Source organism: Apostichopus japonicus, chromosome 2 (genome assembly GCF_037975245.1).
Source record: "Apostichopus japonicus isolate 1M-3 chromosome 2, ASM3797524v1, whole genome shotgun sequence".
Classification (NCBI taxonomy): Eukaryota; Metazoa; Echinodermata; class Holothuroidea; order Aspidochirotida; family Stichopodidae; genus Apostichopus; species Apostichopus japonicus.
In genome coordinates this window covers 3,015,390-3,039,833 of record NC_092562.1, presented here as the reverse complement: position 1 = coordinate 3,039,833, position 24,444 = coordinate 3,015,390, and the positions used below count along the sequence as shown (strand labels likewise).

The 24,444-nt window shown below is 35.8% G+C and overlaps 1 protein-coding gene across 4 annotated transcripts in view; it reads right to left on the bottom strand.

Annotated features, from left to right (window-relative positions):
- LOC139974208 (uncharacterized) overlaps positions 1-24,444 on the bottom strand; it is a 41,494-nt gene that overhangs the window by 15,493 nt on the left and 1,557 nt on the right. For 2 of the 4 annotated variants that reach the window (XM_071981199.1, XM_071981216.1), the window contains exons 1-5: positions 22,101-22,332; positions 14,375-14,522; positions 9,763-9,836; positions 8,655-8,743; positions 3,508-3,650 (exon numbers count right to left, since the gene is read on the bottom strand). In XM_071981199.1, coding sequence (XP_071837300.1) covers positions 3,508-3,650; positions 8,655-8,743; positions 9,763-9,836; positions 14,375-14,516 — 448 coding nt within the window. In that variant the 5' untranslated portion in view covers positions 14,517-14,522; positions 22,101-22,332. Of the gene's footprint in view, positions 1-3,507; positions 3,651-8,654; positions 8,744-9,762; positions 9,837-14,374; positions 14,523-22,100; positions 22,334-24,444 lie in introns of those variants that run through there. The other 2 variants (XM_071981226.1, XM_071981209.1) reach the window with 2 other exon arrangements.

Here is a 24,444-nt window from a genome sequence, read left to right as displayed (position 1 = left end):
GTACGTACAGCAAGTAAGAGACAAAACCGGAAGTAAGTATCACACTGTATATACTACAGTACGTACAGTACATGTGTCAAGATACGATTTTGTGTAAATTTCCGGAAGGTTCATTAACAAATTAATGTATCTAGCAACAAGTGTTCATAGTGAGCGCCATCATACACCAAGGATGATTAAAGATACATATATATATCATTGGCTGTGGTTTTGCTTCTTTGTTCTGACAAACTAAGGCAAAATAGACAGAAACAGACTTAAATACTGTAAATCGGCTAGAATCACAAATTTAACTGTTATCTCCTCTGATATGTACTTAAAGTGATATTTCAGTTACAGCCAATGTGAAATATGGGGGGGGGGGGTGGGGGAATATATTTCACACTCAATCTGTTTTGTTGAAAAAGCTTTACTTTCCTACATATTGCTGATTTATTTTCATTGAAACTCGATACATTGTAAAATTTGAATTTTTGTTTAGCTGTCAATGTTCTCTGTTTGTAAAATTTCATCAGTATGCAACTTGTTTTGCTTTCTCCATGTTTTTTCAGATTTACATATTTTCCTCTTTGAATAAGGTGAGTTAAAATTATAGAGACAACAAACACACTTTCATCAGAGTAATTGCTGTGATGACCTCATTCATTTAATTTGCAAACAAGAAAGACAGCCTCAAAATAAGAGCTAATGATCATGACACGCACAAATGCTTATAGTGATTACCAGTGGCGGCGGAACCGGGGGGGCTTGGGGGGGCTCAGCCCCCCAATGAAAAAGTTGAGGGGGCAAATGCATGATAAGCCCCCCCAATATTTACCAAGGCTCCGAAACGTGCATCTGCCCATTTGTTCAATGCATACTTGTCGATCTGTCCGATGCACACGTATACTATATAGGTGTAATCATTTTAGTAAATGCTGGGGGACCCTGGTCCCTCGGCCCGTCCCCTGGCTATAGACCACATTGTCACCCCAACCGCGTCTTCACGCCCCGTGAAAAGTGGAAGCAGTTAGTGTGAGTACCGGTAAGCGTAACACAACTTCGTCTTAGGCCAATGACTTGCCTCATGTCAGCCAGTTCTCCAGCATCCCCTTACTTAGTGGCGGAGCGTCCATATATACAGTCAGGGGGCGGATCCCCCCCCTCCTGACGGACTCAAATGGACTGCTGGCGCCCTTTTCAGCTTTTCACTACTTTTAACTTATTCGCGATTATTGACTATTTTATTGCGCTCTCATATACCTATTGACATTTGTCATATTCTGTTGGTGTAATTTTCCGACAAAATGGCGACGACACCTATTTATTCTCCGTTTATCTGCAAATTAGCAAGGCCCGGAAAGGGTCATTTCCTGCAATCTAGGGAGTAACTTTACTCAAAAATTTTCTGTACGCTCCGCGCCAACCTGTGGTGGCGCTCCGCTTAGATAGTGTCGAAAGCGCCCCTACAGACCATTCTTGCCCCCCCTGACCAATACCCCTAGCTCCGCCACTGCCCTTACTACACTCAAAAACGTCTTTGCGAGTACACTACGAGTAATAGCTACTCTCTTAAAACACCATCGAATATACAAATTACAAAGTTTTACAGACTTTTACGTGCAATCTGAGAAACTGCAGGCTTGAGACCCATATTTTAGGGCTAGGTATTCGCAGCATAAAACACTCGGGAAGTGCCGTTTCCGGCCATCTGGGGGTTTGAAAAACCCAAAATTTTCTTGTACGCTCCGCGCCAACCGATGGTGGCGCTCCGCTTTGATAGTCTCCACGCATTAGCTCCCCCAATAATTTTTCCGTTCCGCCGCGCCTGGTGATTACCTTTGAGACAATATCATCGTCCAAAAATAATCAGCTGAAGATGGCGATAAATCGTACCACCAATAAACTTTATAATTCAGTCTGACATCACAATAGTTCAAATTTGCACACAATTGTATAATCACGCTCAGAAAAGTATTCTTCAAACAATTTAAACATACTTGTACCTAACACAGTCCAGAGGGCATTTGCTAAAATCAGTTCCAAAGCAACTGTACTTTATATGTATATATATATATTCAGTAATATTGTGAGTAATTCTTGATACAGATTGCCTAACGAAATGTCAAAACAAACTACTTTTACAATATTTGATGATTAAACCACTAGAATCCTAACATTTTAATTGCATCCCTGGCAATTTCCATGCAACATACCCTCAGTCTTCCTTGTAATTTAAATAAATAAAATCAAAGTTTGCCAAGTTTTAAACACGAAAATATTGCCATTTTTACATCATGTCGTCAAAGTGCGAATCACTTTTATCGATTGAGGTTTCCAAGTATTTTGTTAATAACCGGTTATAGCATATGTAACCAAACAACAATACATTAAACACAGTGGGACAGGAGATGTGGGCAAACAGACGATCCATTTATGCCTACAGATGAAGTGGATATTTCATTTTACCATGGCAACAACCATTTAAAACTCTAAACTTACACTGCCATATTATGAACAGCTTGCACTTTTGTATTTAAATAAGTAAAAAGTGAATACTATGAGGATTATGATTCTATTTAGAGCAGAATGTCATAACGTTTTAGTTGATACAACCGCTCTGCAGTCTGCATATATGTAGCTCTGTTAATCATGATATTGTAATCGAGATGTAATTCTCTGGTAGAGATGTAGTCTCTGTAGCTGGCTAAATGGTTAAAGCACCTATGATGTGATGTGGTTATAACATTGTCAAGCGGTTTACTTTGGTAATTGATACCATATATAGTGTTGTATGAAATTCACAGGTCATAATCATCAAAATAAACCCTTTACCATCTTCCCTGCCTATAGCAAGTACCACCAGATTCCCCTGTTTTTGGCCAAAAACAGGGAAGATTGAATATCTACCCCAGTTCATAATGCTAACCATACTGAAGACTCCTCTGCACAAATTCATGATTACACACAGTGTACTATTACAGTATGTAAGTATACAGGGGTCAAGCCAAATTTGTCTTCACACAGGAGAGTAATGCCTGGCCTTGGGAGCACATGTGTTTACAATCATATGGTGGCTGGTCAATTAATTAGGTACGGTCGAAGATGAATGCTAATTGCAGTACTTGGGTATTTTATGCTATCAAGTGAATGTGAAGACTGCTCTTCTAAAGGGAGGCTCGACCATCATGCACCGGCTGCATTCAACTTAGAAAACAGTGTCCATATCTGTGATTATGAAATTACTGCATGATTAAACCACAACAATAAATTTTCTTGTACTTAACAATTACTTAAACAATTCAGTAGAGCTTGTGCACAATTAAGTGTTCACTTTGTGGGAAACAGACAAAAATTCAGATGGATCCATCTCAGATGTTTAGGAATTCTAAAGGATACTGCACATATTAACTGACAGACACACAGACTAACATTCAGGTTAATTAAAACAACATGCAGCAGATTCTTCCAAAAATATAGAATTTTCTTCAAATGATAAAAAAAAAGAAAAAAGAAACATTGCTATACCTATTATGTTAACATCAGCACAACTCCAGAATATGTAGTCACCACCGTCGTTCCCGAGGGTCCATTCCATGGCATGACGAATGAGCCGAAGAGTGTAAACACCCTCCAGATCTGCTGGAATGGTGACTTCATAGGAAGTTGTCCTAAAAAAACAATAGGAATATATATTTCTGCCAAAAAATCTCATAATTTTAGTATAACCTTAAAGTTGTAATTTATCGGTCTAAATTCATAAGTTTGTCAACATTTCAGTCTTGCAAAAAAAAGGGACTTGGTGAATCTACTCGTAGCCCCAAAGGCTGAAGAACAAATGAAAAGAAAACATCACTTGCATGCATTGAATTCTTGTTTTGTAATCAAATTTACTTAATTACCTAATAATTAATTAAATGAATATATATATATATATATATATAGTGTTCACTAAAGTTCACAAGTACTATATCTTTATGTATATAGTTTTCGTGTATTGATAATCTCCTGTGATTGTACAGTAGTTTGCACAAGATTAAGTTACCATATAGGAAAGCATAGTCTCTAAATACACGCTTCAAATGTGAGCTAAACACGAGATGTCGATTCAGTTCAAATCTTTGATAGAAAACGTGTTTAATATATATATATATATATATATATATATATATATATATATATATATATATATATATATATATACATATATATAATCTTAACAAAGAAGTTGAGATAGAATTGAGTAAAGAAACAACGGTTTAACACTATCAACCAATATTACATTTACAGTACGCCAGAACCATTTACATAATACACCTTAACCCAGTATCATAAAGATTACAATGTTTATTAACACATTATTAAACTAGCTGCCTCGTTTATTATTCTGTTTGGAGTTTCAGTTCTTGGAAGATAAACACCTGTTCAACTAGATCGTTTTAGCTAATATTTAAACTGAATTATTTATTTGTGGCATGATTTCTGTTTCAATACGTATGTATACTGATAGCTTTAAAAAAGATAAACTGATGAAGGGATGTATTGCACTCAGCGATATATACACAGTACAGCTATTCACTACTTGTAGTATAAATAAATATGTTAACATTTAGTCCAGTGTCAAATTGTTTTACCATTCTCAGACATTTACGCAACAAATCCAACCATCTTCTTTAGCTTACATACGTAGGACAAAGTTCTTTACAAGTGATATGAAATGGCTCCCCCTATTTTAGGAACTGCCAAAAAAACAAAACAATCTTGCTCTCTGTGGGAGATATCCTACCATAAAAAGTCATATCTCAGAGCTATTGTTTTGTTTTTCTGTGATATCATCATGCCACTTGGATCTGAAACTGTATACTTTCTCCTGGTATTTATATTTTCATATTTTCCCAGTAGCATGTTAACAGTGTTTGCACTGATACAAATGCCATCATTTAGGTTCTTAATCATATATATAAATATATATACCCAAAAATATGTTAATTTGTATATATAAGTAAAGGGAAAATAATTGAGAAGAGGCATAAACTACGAAACCGAGTATGTGAATAGATTGTATTCAATTTACATTTAACTATCAATTCTATAAAAAAAAATAGAAACAGAATGTGTAAATTTTATCTCTCTGTGAACGGTAATTTGAATGTTCTCCTTTGGTCACTTAATATTTGAAGTGTAGAAATGAAAATCTTCAGTGAATTAGTAAGACAAAATTGTGAAGCATTTAATACTTTTAGTTCATGAGGGAAATTATGAATTTTATATCCAATGAGACTTTACGACAGGTCTAATTAAAAGAACCAAAGCAGACAGTTTCTACACCTTTGCATAATGGATACAATGAATTCTATTAACCATTGAAGTTGTCAAGGTTTATTAACAAAAAAAAAACTTTGACAGTTATTATACTGTAGTGTGATATGTAACACCTAATGATACCTTGTTTGCAAACCCGCAGAAGGAACGTGCAAATTGTCAAACTGCCCTTGAAATATTGACGTCTGGTAGGATGTAGGGCTCTAGTGTTTTGTATCACTGCACATACTGTCTGAGTATTGATAAATGACTATATATGGCTATATATGATTACATGACTAAACATGACTATATCTTACTAAATAGACTGTATATGACTATATATGACTATATAGACTATATATGACTAAATAAGATATACGTGACTATACAGGACTATGCATGACTGTATAGACTATGCATGACTATACATATGACTTTATGACTACATAAGAATAAACGTGACTATAGAGGACTATACATTACTATATAGACTATGTATGGCTCTATATGTGACTACATATGACTATATGACTACATAGGATATGCATGACTATATATGACTATATATAACATTTGACCGTGACTTCTATATGAGCACAGTCACATTTTGTTTACACAATTTAACTTTTTCATAAATATGTTAAAATGGTCGTATCTAAAGAAAACAAAACCAAGATTGAGTAAGAATAGTTGAACACTGGATTCATAATTGTAGAGGACGGTTACACACTGCGTCATACAGTATTTGTAACTGTAACATGTCATCACAAATGTGACATAGTTACCAATTCCCCAAATAACCCTTTTCTAATCTTATATTTAAGTAATGCCTGCAACATGTTTTGTTTATCTTTAAAATTCATGGAAATGGTCGGGTGAATGTAATAAAAAATGGTTTCAAAATTAACAGGATAGTGTTTACTAAAGTATCTATATACATTTAACGACCAGGGAAGCAGTATTTAATTTGAATGAGTTGTGTACTTTACTCTCGGTACAGTGTACTATTGTACAAATGCACATACACGACACTAGATTATTCTGTACAAATCCATATTATCCATATCAACAAGAACAACTAAAGGGTTTCATTTGAATGATGACTGCCATTAAAAGATCAAGTCTTTCATGGGCAGCTCACATATACACTTTCGTATCATGTTACCATGGTGATAGATATAACTTCTCCGAACGAACTATGGATTTTAGTTAATCGGACAGAAATTCGGTCGTCTCCGAAGATATCGCACAAGTATAATCTTTAAGAAAAATCTGCATCGACACGCCACGATCAATTGCTACATTTTTTTTATTTCTTATGTACGAACAAAGTCTTGTTTGGTGATCACTGCTCGTGGCGTATTGCCTGAGGCTATAATATGCTTACCTGGCTAGCAAGTGCTTCCCATGTTACTAGGTTGGCCTACTTCATCTTGTACTCTTACTTGACAAAACATCCATACTAACGAGACCAGCCAAGGTTTCATTTAATCAAGACTAGAAAAAAAGTCTTTCATGGTCAGATCACCCACACTGTCGTTCTTGTTACCATAGTGACAGATGTCACAGAATGGAAAATAAGTTACTTTAGGAAGAGTGATTATCTGTAATGCATTGTACGATGCATTTAAAATACAACAAGAATTGCTATTACAGTCACAGTCAATTATACCTACTGCATATATATATATATATATATATATATATATATATATATATATTTATATATATATTTATATATATATATCTCTATATATGTATATATATCTATATATATATCTCTCTCTCTCTCTATATATATATATATATATATATATATATATATATATATATATATATATATATATATATATAGACATGCCTGTAGCCCTAATATCAAATTACATTAGATAAAGCAGAGTGGAAGAAGAGTATAAAAATTATGAACTGTGTTTTGAATGCACTACTGTTAGATGTCTCAGCAGCTAGCTATTCGATGATCATAAATTCGCAGGTTATTCAAAAATTAGTTTGGAAATATAATGAGACTAATGCAGTATAAGCATCTCTTGGTCGAGCTGTGGTATATTCTTTACCCGTTCCTCTAAATGGAGTTTATAGGCCAGAGAGAGAGATAGAGAGATGTGTATAACTGGTACAGTCCGACCGTACACATCTGGAAGCAGATCAGTAATATTCTACTGCACAGCATTGAATATTCACAAAAACCTTAAAGGAGTCATTCTTGTTGCTAACACACTGATTACTGTATACTGAACGCATATGTTGGCAATTCTTCTGCATATATACCGTAAAAACTTCGACAACCTCATAGCATTTTGTATCTGGCAAAGATGATGATTTTATCATCCAAATTTGGTGATATACTGTGAATTGCATCTGGCAACATCAACATGAAATATATCCGTCACGGCATATACAACAACGAAACAATCTTTCCTTCTTTTGTTGATTACTTGTAATTTATATCTCTTATTCACAAAGGGAAGAAATATTTCTACCAAGAAAAGCAGATGCATTTTGATCAAATTCAATTGTATGTATTTGTATGTATTTTAGATCCTCCTGCAAGCAGGAACTCGCGAAGAAGCCATCATTGGCTTATCAAAGCCGCAAGCTGACCGAAGCCAGTCTCTTAGAGTCATATTTAACGTCCATGATTATGAATTGTCAATTGTCAAAAACTATGTAACTGCACGACATACATTAATCTTAGAGTTACTCAAACTCGGGACCTTATGATTGAATGGCGCCGGCGTTAACCACTGAGCTAACACTCCTAAGACAATTGACATCGGCATCAAGTAATCATGTCAATTGTATCATAGTTTCAATGGGAAATCAACAAGAGGGATTACAAAAGGAAATCAAAGTCGTTTGAAGAACATTTGCTGTACATGACGACATCACATGATCACTCACTCCTTCTTCCCTGTTCCCAGTTGGTGCCCATTTAAGAAATGGCTTCCAAATCTGCTATCTCTCAGAAAAATTAAGTTTTCGCATAACTGGTCTTTAACTGGGTTTGTGTATTAAAAACATATGTTCTTATGATTAGTTTTGGTATGTTGTTGTAATCTCTAAATGCTTATTTTGTCACCAGTCTCTTTATTAGGGAGGTAAAGAGTATTAAACTAAAACTGATAACAGACTACCTATTATGACTGAATCTCTGGAAGAATCAAGAGTTTAGCCACTCAAAAGCAGGTTACATTCAACAAACCATTCAATCAATCAATTGCAATTCGATTAATGAACAAGATATTGAAATGACAGTGTGGAATATTAACTCTGTTTCCAAGGATAAGTGATAAATGCCTTTGGAATTCCTTAGAAATAAAACAAAATGTGAAAAAAAATCAAGAACTTACGTAATGTCATCTTCATTAACAAATCCCTCTCCTGCAGTTAAGTTTGCAACGACTGCTGTGTTATTCATCAGCTCCAAACGAAATCCTCCCTAGAAAGGAAAACCAAATGATGTCAAATTTATTAGCAGTAGTTATAAAGAAGAACTGTATTATTTGCATAAGATGCTAATTACATAGTACCTTTTGTTTGTTGTAGAAATCATTCATGAAACCCTATAAAGAAAGTATTTGATATTTTGTCGGGACTGACTAAAGCACAAATTAGACACCATCATATAATTTGAGAACTGTGAAAGGTTAAAAGCAAAATAAACAAATGGATAATTCAAAATGTTTAAAAAAACTGATTTTGCACAAACTATCATTCCAAATGACTGAATTACCTGGTATGAAGTTCTATTAAAATCTTAAGTTTGGTTAGAGGAACTATAGACGTGGTGGGGGGGGGAGTAGGGAGAGTGGAATGGGTGATTGAGGACATTAATAAAGTTAATATTGACAGTTATTGTCACAGCTCGGTTAGCTGGTTATCCACTGCCCAATAACAAAGGGTTTTTTTAACTGTAAATACATTGTGGTTAATATGATGCTTAATAGGAAAAGGACTGAAAACTTTTATACGGAATGAAGCCCCACTGTCCCACAGTGACCCATGAACCTCCCGCTCACATTGATAAATAATATTTTGTATTTTTTTTTTAATTTACGTCTAATTTTATACTTCACAATTGGATGCATCCATAATGTGAATGAACCATAGGAATTAGTATTTTATAATCTTCACATCCCCTTTTGACAAACTAGTAACCCTATATTTCATCCAAGGTCAAATTAATAGACTGGCAAATCAAGAAAAAACAAAACATTATTTGTCAGTGTACAACTATGACATCACACCTGTTTGCTTCAAGTTCACTGTTGGTAGAATATCAGATAACTTCAACTGTCAATATCTCAAAAACGGTACATAGGAATTGAATAGAAATTTCAACAGAATACTTAGATTATTTTTTTCAATTTTTTGTTTCATTTTTAACATATCAAAAAGAAATTTTGACCTGAACTATTCTTCTAAAGGTGGCTACTTCCGACAAACTTAGATACCTACCCGGTGCGAGTATGCCAAATGCCAAGTCACGTTTATGGCAGAACCATTCTGAAGATTGGTGAGAGTAGATAAATCTGTGAACGAAAAAAAAATACAAAACAAAATGTTAGGAAATGGAAATTCAATTTTAAATGTAGATTAGATGCTAACCCAAACTCATGCAAGGCAATTTTAATCATCGACAGAAAATAGGACAACGTCAATAGTCCTGGTCTTGTGTATGCATCCGTAGATTGATTATCAGCTAATTGATGAATGAAGTCTTATTACAGTAGTTAGTTTCATTACTTCATAGTCTCAAATATTATCTTGGAGAATTTACAAAGCCTATCAATTGGATAAATACTTTCAGAAATATTCTCACTAAAAACCTTGCAAGGAATTCATATGGGAAAGGACCCCAAGCGCACCAGCTTCCTGGCACCCTCTTGACCCCCAACCCCCCCCCCCACCCCTTCCTTGTACCATTGTACTTTTCATCAATTACTATTGTTTATTACAGATGACATATTTTAAAATTAAATATACGAGTTGCTCAAATTGCCTACAAAATTGAGTTTTTTTATGAGAACGGACGTAAACTTCAACAAGTTCTTATCCCCGTCCAACCCCCCCCCCAGAACCCCCACCCACCACACACACAGCCCACCAACACCCGCAAACTTTTTAAAAGAATCGTTTGACAATCTTCCGTTCTTCACTTTTAACAATTATGTTTACAAGCTATTTATATTTTGTATGGCTGTTCGGTTCAGATGATTCTTTGGGCACTAGGCATCACTTTTAATGGGCACTACATTGAGAACTAGGCCATTGCTTATCGTTACTTGAAGCACTTCAAACTGCCCTCCCCCCCCCCCTCCAATCCCCACCATCCACCCCAAAGAAAAAATGGCTATGCCTGACAATAAATACAACAAAGACCGAATTTTGACTACAATGCAAACCCAATCTGCATTCAAACTTAAGTGAACAACATACAACTGTGAAATTGCATTTTAAATGTATCAACATTAACATTTTTAAAATGCGACCTAATTTGCAATCAATCCATAAAACACAATTATGTAGCATGCCTTAATATGGCATCCCTTAAATTTCGACCCCAAAAAATGTTATTATTTGGACATTTTCTGCTCGTGGCATCATTTTCTTTTACAAAATTGAATTCTGTATATCAAGGTTTGTTATGATACAGTAGGCCTATCCATTTTCTTTTATGTTCACCGAATTTTGAAATTAATGCAAGACTAGACAATTGTAATGGAGGCCTGACGGTGAGGGAGGTGCTTCTATGTTGAAGCATATCGTTTCTGCATGTAATGTGTGGCACAATCAAGTGTCTATATGCTAATTGTAGCGAAAGATCTGATCACAACTACAATTACGTTAACATGAGCCTTTTTTACTACTTTCGTTTTTATTACTTTCTGACACAAAGCCTCATATACTGCATTGAAAGAATTTAGAAGAACCTATATTAAAGAACGTTCTAATTTAAATCGTAATTTACTACAAGGCAGCAGTTGATAAAAGTTGCCATGGTAACACAAGAGCTACAAAAAAGTAAAGTAAATCCTAATTTTTGCGTGATGGAACAATTTGTGATGAATGACTGAGCATTCCGTAAGCAGTAAATATAACTGTAGCAAGGGAATGAGATAATATAACTGCAGCAAGGGAATGAGAAGCCTATATATATATATATATATATATATATATATATATATATATATATATATATATATATATATATATATATATATACAGTGGCGTAGGAAGGTACTTTTGAGTGGGGGGGATGAAGACTGATGGCCGGCCTGGGGAAGGGTCTGAGGGGGGTGTCCCCCTCCCCCTTTGGAATTTTTTGCATTTCCAGGTAGCCTCAGATGCAATTTGGTGCAATATAGCACACTTCAACACCCACTCCATTTTGTAAACTTAATTTTGTATTTTCACCAGGCCTTAGATGCAATTTGGTGCTCCAAATGAGATTTTTTTCTCATTTGGAAATGAAAAAGGGGTTTTCTGACTTGCGAAGCGGGGGGGGGGGGAATGATACTTCCGCCCCTCCACATTTTTCACTGGGGGGCTGGCGCCCCCCAGCCCCCCGGTTCCTACGCCCTTGTATATACATATATATATATATATTCATTTGCCTTTGTCGTTTACCTCCATTTCATTAACAAAAGTCTGTTCAAAGTATCTCTTTCGAGATACGGCTTTAGGAATCACAAATGATTTCGAGTTGGTTAGAATCATGTGTAATCTGTAGAGTAAGGCAAATATGTCACCAAAACAGAACTAGTATTGTTTGATACAGGTGACAAACGCCTACAGTGGAATTACGACCTTCCTGGCCGTTTTCGAACCTCTGGACATACAACTAGCGTCCATAGCCTATAGGGTGGTATTCTTGTTGTACTATTGCACCTGGCCAAGTTTTAAATAGATATAACAAATAAACGAATCAAAACACACTATACCCAAGTCAGGCTATAATCCAGCTTAAGTCTAAACCTGTCAATAAAATATGTTTACTGTGTATATTTACATGCACTCAATTTAGGTCAATAATAGTTCAGTATGGTTCATACCGTTAATATCTAACACTAGGGATTGCTTCTAAGTTAAGACCTCACCGTAGCCTACACATGCTATACTGGCATACTCGTCATACAGCCTAGGCCTAGGCTAAGTTAGGCTTAGACAAAAAATAGACGATCGAGTGTGTTCGATTACTCTAGGCTAGGCTAGTATTGATAATGTAAAATTAATTGACATAACATTCAAGTTGCGGTAAGCTAACAATTAAACGGGTTGCGAAAACTGAATATCAACCAATTGAATCAAATTGAAAAGTATTCGTAAGGTTCTTTCTCTTATTAATGTAACTTATTGTTTTACATCACTCCGACAATTATTCCTTGCCATATCAATAAGGTGTATTTTGGCTATACACGTGTAATTGAGGTGATTCAAACACGGTAATGATAGTCTGGTACTAGGCTATAGGGCTAGCTATTCCCCAATTTTATAGTGACTTCTGATCCGTTTTGATCGGTCTCGTTCAGGAAGGTATATAAATTTACCGGGAGCGGGAAACGTTGTGTCGTTATATACCATGCATTGACGCAGGAAGAAAAGACTTTCCAAAAAAAAAATACTTTAAGACAATCTTTCAAATATGCTTATCTTCAGCTGCTTTTTTTTAATTCAATGCATTGGTAAAACCGGTTTATCACTGATAAACCAGGATTCTGATAAAAATGTATCACCGAATTAACCTGGCATATCAACCGATATAAACGGGTTTATCGTTCAGTAATCAGGGCCGTAGCCTAAGGGAAGGGGAAGGGGAGGGGAAGCTGAGATTTCCACTTCCTTAATGAAAGTAGGCGCGACCTACGATAATGTGAACGCCTGGAGAGCTTGCGCTGTTTCAGCTAGTTTAAGTGATCATTTCTTCTGATTTCATATATAGTCATTATCATAGTGAGCAACCTCAAAATTAGGCATGTGTTGTAGAAATGGCGTTCAATTATACACAAGGTTTCAATTTTTACCGATCATCACGGATATTATGCACCATCGCGGAATCGATGACCGTGCGTATATATGTTTTGGTTTTCACGAGTTTTGTTATAAGAATGGCAATAACATGGAGAGAGCTCCCATAAGAGTTAACCTGCGTGACAACTTTAGCAGTTTAATGTGAAAGTAAACGGTTCATAAATATATCTATTGCGTCTATGTGTTTTCCTATCAGTTTCATTGTAAGCCCCTATATATCAGTGCCCATACGTTTAACTAAGAATATTGAGGCACTGTGAATACACGTATATCCCATATATATATATATATATATATATATATATATATATATATATATATATATATATATATATATATATATATATATTTATACGGTAACCTACAGCAAGTGAACATCTGAATCTTTGTAGTAGGGCCTACACAAGTACACACACATTTGAACTTTTCTAATTTACCTTTTTTTCTGAAGTACAAATTTCTAGCACATGTGAGATATGAAAATAAAGAATGTCTAGATGCAACAAACAAGTCCTGGGAAGTGCTATTTCCTGCAATCTTGAAGGAATTTTTGGCAAAACATTTCTTGCTACGCTACGCGCCAAACCGATAGTGGCAATCCGCTTATACGATGGTCCCTGTTAGGAATTGGTCCACCCACCAAAAAGTTCTTAAAATCAGCCCTCGTATATACGTATATCAAAAGCATAACTATTTAACATGTTTGCAATACATAATGTTCCTCAACTGCCCCCCCCTACCCTTATGGATTCTACCCAGGCTACGGTCCTGATAATTGTGGTTTCTCGATGTCGTTCCCAATTTCTGATCTTTCCTTTTATATTCCAGTGTATTACCGGGTTTATCGAGCGATAAGTCTAATTTATCGTTTGATAATGCAGGATTCATTCTTGGGCAGTTACAGAAGATCTTCATATTGAAATCATATTGTAGACATAATGGCGGTTAATATGATAATTACAAAATCAAAACACGTAGGATAGGCTCAATTAGCCTATACAAACTTCATGATAGGCTACATTAAAGATAGTGAAGTTACCAGATTCCATGCCACATGGTCCAGACGTTCGAGCATTATCTAAGAAATCGAAGGCAAATGTTCTCGCTGGCGGAAAAGTTAGTCGGACATGCGCAGATGCAATTCCCAACAGGAAGCTGAGAGTCAACACTCCAAGTTGCATCGTGAGCTGTAAATAATGAAAGAAGAATTGATTATTTTTTTATTTTTTATTTAACTTTTTTAATTGAGACGCTTGGTATTTGTAAGCTGATATAACGAGTATCGCAAAAACAAGTAAACCAATCAATAATCAGTCAATTGTAGCCTGTAAAATCTGGACTGATTGAATTCACTTCAAATTTTCAGAGACTTCTCTGCAAAATCGAAAGAACAGCCTCAGAAAGAGAAAGAGAGTGAAATGAAAGTGATTATAACTAAACACATTAATAAACGATTGAGAACAATATTCCTTACCTAACCACCCCTACCCCGCAGTATTTTCATGCGAGGATTTTGGAGGTGGGGGGGGGGCACTATAATCCCTCATATAGCTTTGAGAGTGGTACATGTGCATGCAGGCTAGTATAGGCTCACCCCGCTCCCTTCCATTCAGCTAATAAGGGGCAGAATTTTTCACAGGTTGTGTTTGCAGTTTCATGGATTTTGATCCGGCGTCTTCATAAATACTCCCTGTCATTATCATATTGAAAGTTTATGACATATATAAATTGAAATTATGCAAGGACACACTGGTGTTAAAAGAAAAGCAGATTGAACCTTGTATTATAATAGGTTATTGGTAAGACAAGTGCCATGTTAATGAAATCAAAATGGTTTAAAGTATACAAGTATTTGGTTCTATGTAAAATGAGTGTTTACAATTGTTAAGTACTATAGGCTAACACGAAACTGAACAACCAACACGTTTGACCACTGACCATCGATAAACAAGTTAAACAAATAGCAGGTCAAATGCTATTTTGCAATAGACAGCCGCGTATATGGTGCACCTATATAGGTGTCATATAGTATATTCGACATACTAATGTAAGTTGAATTCGATATAATGTCGAATTAAATTGGCGTATCACATTGGGCAAAATCGTCACATGTATATGACGTCACATCAACGATTCCCCCCCCCCCCCCCACAAATGACAGTTCTGCCTCGTTTTCTCATTGGCTCATTCAAAATTCTAGGATTCTGATTGGAACAAGTCGGCATATGTCGAATGAAATTATAGCATATGTCTGTAACCGGGGAGGTCACTGGTTCGTATATCCCGTTCTAGCTATCGGCTAAATATGCTCTTTTCCATTATAGTATAAAAGTCCCCTATCAGCCTTCTGTTAAGTTTTAACTTATATATAAAATTGATATCTGTCAGTTCTCGCGATCTCATCGGAGGACGTTTGGAGAAACTGTCATAGTGTGACAGAAAGAAGCATGTTATAGCTCAGTGTTAGCTCAGTGTTAGCAGAATGTTAGCTCAGTGGTTAACGCCGGTGCCTTTCAATCATAAGGTCCCCCAGTTCGCGTCACTCCATGATTAATGTGTGTCGTCCAGTTACAGAGTTGTTGACAATTGACAATTCATAATCACAATCATTTTCTCGGACCCTTAAATTGACCCTGGGAACATGGCCTGTAACTTTCTGGAAACGACCTCCCATCGTTTCAGGACTTTAGCCCGAGAACTAAATGAAACGAGGAAAAGACTAAAGGAGTTTTTTAGCAAACGAAAAAAATGAGAGGAGGGGAGGGGAGGAGAGGGGAGGAGAGGGGAGGGGATGTAATATATACCGCAAGGCTAGCTGCACCGCATTAGTGAGTTTCTTGCGATGCCCTATGTAAATCTAAACAAAAATTGTAATTAAATGTTTTAGACGTTTACCAAGTTTTACATTGTATTCTGTAGCATTGACGACTTATATGCTGAGAGCTTCATTTGCGACAGCGAATGTAGAACTGTGTCACGAGTGCACCAAACTAATCGCTAAATGTGAATACAATTTGTCTACGGTGACAGTGATAAAGAGTCTACCCGTTACAAATCTCGCTTAACCACTCATCAAGGACCCCTTTTAAGTGTCAAGAGATATTCAAGTATTTCCAGTCATTTTACACTTAATTAAGCCTCAATATTTACACGCGGTAGTTAAGGCGTCAACTGGATCTTCAATGTTGAGAGGGTTATATCAAGGTGATCATACTTATATTATGAAGCATATATAATCAACAGTATTATTTCCACGTGATATGTGTGTCTGCACGCATGGGATATTTAGTTGTTATTCAGCTATGCTAGGATTCACAACGTGCTATATTACAGGCCCCAAACTAGTGTGGTATGTTCGTTGTGTTACGCATATCTGTGAATACATGATGAAATGTAATGTTCCTGTCATTTGTAAAACTAACAAAAACACATCTAAGTGCTTCCAGTTTTAATTGATTATTTTAAATGTATCTGGCAACATGTAATATAGTGAATTATTATAATAGACGAGAGGAAATGCTCCCATAGGTAGAATGAGATATTGTAGTACATTTGCCTGGTGGGCCATATACAGCAATGTCAGTTGCCATAGCAACAGTTGCCATGGTAATGTTTCATTTTCCGGAGTAGCTACTCTAGGGGGGTCACCCATGGTGGGTTAACACAGGGTGACACTTGTGTCTCGCACCCCCCCCCCCCATCCAAAGGTGAAAGTTCAGAGGTCAAATGATAAATTTAAAGTTGTATTTGTGTTTCATTCACTGGTGTAACTTCAAATTAGGACTCAATAATTAATATCCCATGAAGTCATACGAGAACATCTCGCCACATATTTGCATTATATTTCAAGGTTACCTACTCATTTCAGTTTTTAAGGAAATTAAAAACACTTTTTCATAAAGTCCATGTATGACGTCACACATTATTGACCAATACTTTCTTTGAAATAGATTGAATAAAAATAGAATAGTTTGTATATCTGCAGAAAGATACAAAGTTATGAAACTGAGAGCATAGCAAGGCATTTTTGTGTGTGTATATTTTTAGTTTTTTCATCTCAGAATTTTTTCTTTTCTCATCATCTCATTTCTTCCTTGCCTTATATACTTCTTTCTTAGCAGACATAGGTTGTTACAATGTTAGAACGCTGTATTTCTTCAAAGTGGAAACACTGTCACGAACTTATTTTATGCAATAGATCGTTGTACTTATTACTAGATATAAACTCTGCCCCATTGCCCAAAAAAAAGAACAACAAAGAACCAACAGTTTATGCACTTCGTAGTGTTTTCTTTCATTCAATAATAGAACGAAAACGTAAACAAAAAAAGTATTCCCTCTGCTAAATCTGCTAAATATGTCGTGGCTCCAAATAACAAAAAGTCATTCTCACATGTCGTATTCCACACACAAACTGTGGATTAGTTAAACTTGGAAATCTGCCAAGTAGTCCTTTTACAGAGAATGACATCGAACTAGATCGAAAACATGAATAACAAATAAATATTTGACTTGCCACAATACTGTCAGTTGTAAATGGAAGGACATGTATTACAAGACTTTCTCATCATCAAAAAGAGTTTCTCATCATCAACTGTGTCTGTAAAATAATAACCACACCCTCACATTTCGTACATGCATTTTGCGTTTAATATACGAAGTTCATATATCGCTCTGCACTTTCCACGAAGAAGCGGAATGTAAATGTCAAATGTATATAGACACTTTAATTAAAATGTACCAATGTTTACGGTGGCCCAGAAGAGACAACATTAGAAACAACATTATAATAGATTATACTGTCTGTTAAGTTTCGACTTTAGCAAGTTATATTTATGAACTGTTTAGATTTGAAGATGCACAAAATGGCAAAATATCGAGATTTATTTTTATGTCTATATTAGTAACAGATAGCATGAACACCCTGACAGACAGACAGACATGCGTCCGTCGGTGTTGGGGGGGGGGGGGCAAGGCTGATCGAGGCAGCTGACAGCCAAATATGCAATTAGGAACAACATTTTATATTGATCATGGAACTCGAAAAAAAAAATCATAACCATCCTTATAACCTTTAGTTTTATTGACTATGCGAACAGGAGCTGTGATTTCAATTTCATTTGGGGAGGATTCTATATCAATGTGAATGGAAAAAAAGCAAACTGAACCAATCATATTCACATTAAAACATGTGAACACACGCAGCCACCCCCACCCCTTCATCCGACGCCCTCCTCCACCCCTCTCTCCTTTGGTGTACATTCCATTCCTTAAATACAGAAACTCGCAATCTATTTCACCTTTTTTTCAGAATATTTTCGATTTAATTACCCGTCGTTCATGGTGCATTTCAACCATGTATTCCCAACCGTTCATTCTGTTTATCACATATATGTAGGAAATATACTGTACATAATTTTAAAATGACATACATGGAAATCATGATGGGCAAATATTAATATATTCCTATGTCGTATCCACGCAATGCTATTTTCCTTCTTCATTGAATAAATGAGCCGACAGCTTGTGATGGATTCCGATAGCATTCCATGATGACGCATATCGAAGCATATTTAAGTACATTGCCTGCATATTTCCAGGTTTAGGTAAGACATATACAGTGATTCAGTTTGCACGTTGGAAGTATATAGTATATGCTATGAACCGCCAGTACATATTACAATTAAATTAATTGTCTTTATCTCGATATTGATACCATTCAAATTAGGGGAGTTTTTTTTTTCTTTTAAATCTCAAAGTTTCATTTAACGGAAGATATCGCATTACAGCTTGTCTTATTTAATATCAAAATTTATCGGTAATTATATTTTTCATTTCTATATATTTCTCTTCTATACATGAATCAAATAGATGACGTCTTGTACATTAAATAGATATACGACACTATACCAGTGTAGACACCCAAAATTGACTTTAATCTATTAAGTACCGGCAGACTGTACAATCTAGCGGTTGCCATGGATACAATGGTTTTTCGATCGATTGTTGTAACAATTACTGGAAGAAAAGCTTTGTCACGAACCACTTCGACTTCCAACAAAGTAGATTTAACTTTTCTCCTATTGGTCGGTTTTAATCTATACTAGAAATAGCAATATGGCGTTCCCCAACGGAGCATACAAGGACTAAAAAAAATATGAAGGTATAATTCAGGGTTTGTCAAAACATGCAGTAGTGTTTGTCTCGTTCCAGTCAGCTTATTTAAGTGGTAATGGTATATGATATGCAACGAAGTATGCATATTTTTTAGGCGGTTATATGTTGCACGATTCACTTCGTGAAACACCAGAGCGATCACCAGCCTTTGAGCGATTCGTTGGCCATAGTCAAAGTCACATCCACTCATCAGTTTATGCAATTTTTTTCAAGGTAGCCATGCTGTTGGGCTCATGATGATACGTTATAACTTGCTTTTTTAACATTTTGATATATATATACACATATATGTATATACATATATATATATATATATATATATATATATATATATATACATATATATATATATATATATATATATATATACATATATATATATATATACATATATATATATATATATAAATATATATATATATATATATATATATATACATATACATATACATATACATATACATATTCATATACATATACATATTCATATACATATATATATATGTATATGTACCGCGGACTTCAATATAGCTGTAATGGGGTGGAGTTGAGGGAGGAGCGTCTAAACATACCCGATATTCATTGGTTAAATAATTAAGCCTGTTTTCAATAGCTGGTTCTCAATTTCTGCTTCACTGATCGACACATTTCCAACATTCGACCGTGAACATTAATGACAGCCACACCCATAAATACCTAACTCACTTTCTATAGACAGAAAATGTTCAGGCAAGTGGAGTCTTAACATTTCACTTCACATGCACATGAACAACTGCAACATAGTTATTAATAAGGGGTTAATCAACGGTCTAGCGTGCGTTACTCACAGGATTAATGCACGATCGGGGGATAATGCAAGCGATGCACGAGGGCGGAGCCCGAGTGCATCCAGCGATAGCATTAACACCCGGAGTGCATTAATCATGTGAGTAACGCACGCTAGACCGTTGATTAACCCCGTTCATTCATACACTACCGTTTGTGTGGGGGGAAAATCATAAAACAAAACATTTTTGGTTACATATAACCAAAGATTTATTAAAGTGATGCCCCGTAATTTTACCGTGCGTTACTCACAGGATTAACCACGGTCAGCTGACCAGAATGGACCAATAGGATTTAGGAATCTTTACTAAGTATGAATGAATTGTGTATAATTTACTATATTATAAAATTATTGAAAAAAAAACTACCAATAACAAAATCTTAACTTCCCATAAACCAATGTATGTCTTATCAGATCGTTATATGGTTTAAGCGTCTATGACCGGGCGTTAGTATATTCATCCCGAATCATATAATTCTACCCTTCCTCGCCCCCCCCCCCCTCCCATCACTCCCCTTGAAAAATAAAGTTGATACTTTGATGTCGTTAAATTTCTACGTTGCGACGTGTGTTCAACAGATTAGCGTATATGAGTCCTGGGACACATGCATGTTGTATATAAAGTGAACGATATTCAATGTAGACTATAGTTTACTAGATGTAAGTTACACTGCATAATGATATCAAACGCAGGCACCGCCTAGTTTTTCCATGCACCCTACTATACAAAACTTACATTAATATAAATTTGGTAGAAGTTAGAAGTTAGAACTTGTACATCAGCTATTTTACTATAAGCTATAGTATACGTTTCACTGTAAATATACATCATGGAAACTACTAGAGAAACAGCAATGTCTGTTTATCAGGCTATAGTTATAATGGGCCGCAAAATATATATCTCAGAATTCGTCTATTTCACTGTATATAGATAAACCATGGAGTATGTAATAAATATTAATGGAAATCCATCCTCATTAATTGTTTCCAGTTTCTCTAAAGCCTAGAGTTTTAAGTAAACAATTAATCTACTGAGGTGTATCTTACGTTACAAAACTTACATGGGTATTCTGTATAAGTAGGCCTATACCGTAGTAGATGATTTTTGTCGGAAAAGTGGAAATTCGAAGCTAACTGTATTTCGGATTAACTTTGTTTACGATAACTTTAAATCTTGTATGTGCGTAGGCGGCTGTATAAACATTAATCCCTCTAATTACCGTCTCCTACATACGGTATATACCGTGATTATATATACCGATATAAACCGACGATATACCGTGACTAGGCTATCAATAAAGGATCTGCTCTATGGAAACTGACAGCGAACGTCAGTTTTGAGCATTACGAATGTTAGTTTGATCAACAAATTCTGACGAAATTTGAGATAGATATATATATAATTACAAGAATTGTAAAAACTATTTTGATAATATAAACAAAACTGTAATACTGAAAGGATGTTCTGTATCCTGCTGTGTTCCTTTTATAACATAAAGAAATACGTTGAAAACAGGAGAGGACTAAATTAATACGTGCTTATACGTTAGATATGTATATTCTTCGGACTATGTTGCAAAATAATGTTAAAAATGAAAAGAAAAAAAAAGCAATGTTAGGAATGTGGCGAAATGGTTTCTTAACTTTATATTCAATTGACTTTTTTCAGTTTGGAAAGAGTTAAAACCAATATTTGTGAGAATACATATCAACTCTAATTGTTTGATATGCAATTTTCTAGAAGTAAATTATTCGTACTCACTTTTTCGCTTATTGTATCACGTTTGTGTAAAAAATGTGTCGTCCAAATGAACTTATGAAATCCTATTCACCAAATGTCAACACTAGGAAGGCTATATAGAATGCGTGCTGCGTTACCTTTCACAATCATATATAACCAGAGACACACATGTACACAACACAGAGGACAGCTAAGTAATATCGATTTTCTTTTTTTACTCGAGTTACTTTGCTGAAACCCTTGAGTAAATTGCCATCGGAATACAGTTGAAACTATACACTAGCGAATACTGTGCGTGAGAAGGCTGGCATACCGTAAGAGGCCACGCCTACACTTTTGTCCGTCGAGTGCATATACTTATTACGTAGTATAATACCGCTGTAAACATCTTCCAAACTGAATAGGACTACGAAATTTCTCAGCGCTAGTCAGTGTATCTTCTTGAAAGAAACTTTAAAAGTAAGCCATTTAATGAGGCATTTTTTAAACGTTCGATGTGGTGGATAAAAGAGTGAAAGAGTAGAATTAAGAATGAGGGGAACATTTATTTTAACAGGGCTGCGAGCATTATCAGTTATGAGGAATCGACAAGCAGTTGATGTTGCTGAATCAGGCTGCAGTATATATTGCTAAAAACGACTGATGCCAAACACCATATTTAACCCCGTACGTTGTTTCCGTATGAACTAGTTCTCATCGTTACCTGTGCTGCTGTTTGGTTTTCAAATCAATAGTTTAACTATACTAACGGCTCTCAATCGAACTTCAGAAAAGTGCATGAAAGGCTTAGTCTGACGTCACGCAAAATCCGGCATACAATATTGTTGGATTTCCGCTGAGAGGACATAACTTTCTTGAAAGTTTAAGTTTGTATCACTGACTCTGATCGGGGAAGCAGCTCCCCACTCTGGCATGGCCATGGATAACCTCATTTTATACCTCACTGCGAGCTAATTCTCTGCCTTTTTGGCTAAGATGATGTATAGTAGCCATTCCCTTGCCATAGGGAACTCATGATACACATTTGACAATGACCATACCGTCACAGTCTCGTTGCAAGGAGATTACAGTGATGGTTGAGAGTGGATACGTTAGGCATTGAAGACTCGCCCCAAAACCGCGTGCCGCGCTCTGAAAAAAAGTTAACTTGCCGTTGCTTGCAAGTGAAGTTTTTCTCTTGTCGCTACAAAATGCAGACAGTAATGAAACGTGATACCTTGTTATCTTTAGCTGGACCTGAGATGTCCATCGCTGTATCGTTTGTACACTGTACTGTGGGTATTGACCGCAGTTGTTATGTACTGACTGTACACTAGTGTCTAATTACCGACGGTAGCAATCTGTGTGTGTATTTTCCAGGGTGCTCCCTTTTTTCGAGAAATCATGATGGTATAATCATGGAGCTATAAACAGATCCATGGTATAATGGAGGGTGCCCTTAGAGGGGAAGTGGTTTTTTACCACACATGCATGTTGTATATTTATACTCCAGTCGATGTTACTAGGGAGTTGTCATAACAACTCCCTGACGTAACACAGTCATGATCACACTATTACGGTCTCGATCAGTAAGCTGAGTTGAGACTAAATTGACACTGGATCAATTTGTTTGGTTTTCTTGCCCTGCAAATTCTATCTTTGGTGACTTTTCTTCAACAACAACAAAAAGTACTGATTAGTCTACATATACCATTATTATTGCTTTCGGTTGATGGGGAACTTGACTGTTTACAAACCGAAACAGGCTTCCTTATAATTAGGTCATGCTGTTGTTGTTGTTGCTGTTCGGTATATTTCCAAGCGTATGGTTTCAGTAGGGCTAGTATACGGTTAATGTTTCAATGATGGATTGACCGTACTGAATTTGTTATTATCACATTTGAGAATAGAGGGCGAGTCAAGTTATACTTGCAAACCGTCACAAACTAGGAGCCTAAAATCATCACAAAGTTATATACATTCTGCAAAGAAAATAACGCATAGCTTAGACCACCCGTAAATCAATTGTCTCTCCCGCGCGAAATGAGACAAGTGTCTGACTAATTAGACCGTATAGAGAAGATTTGGGCGACTCTTCAATTTAAAACAGGTGCTGTAGTTGAGTTCTTTACCTGAAACTGTACCTGAAACTTACCTGAAATTTAGTATTCATGACTAGTAAAAAGTGTTTGGTGTGAGTAGCAAACTGTCTTCCATCATTTGGGGAAGTAATTCCACCTGTGAGAGACTTGATCAAGATAAATATTTACTTGTTATTCAGGATTCCTATCTAGTTCAATGTCATTCTCTGTAAAAGGACTAATTGGCAGATTTGCAATTTGAACTTTCCACAGTTTTCGTGTGGAATACAACAAGTGAGAATGAC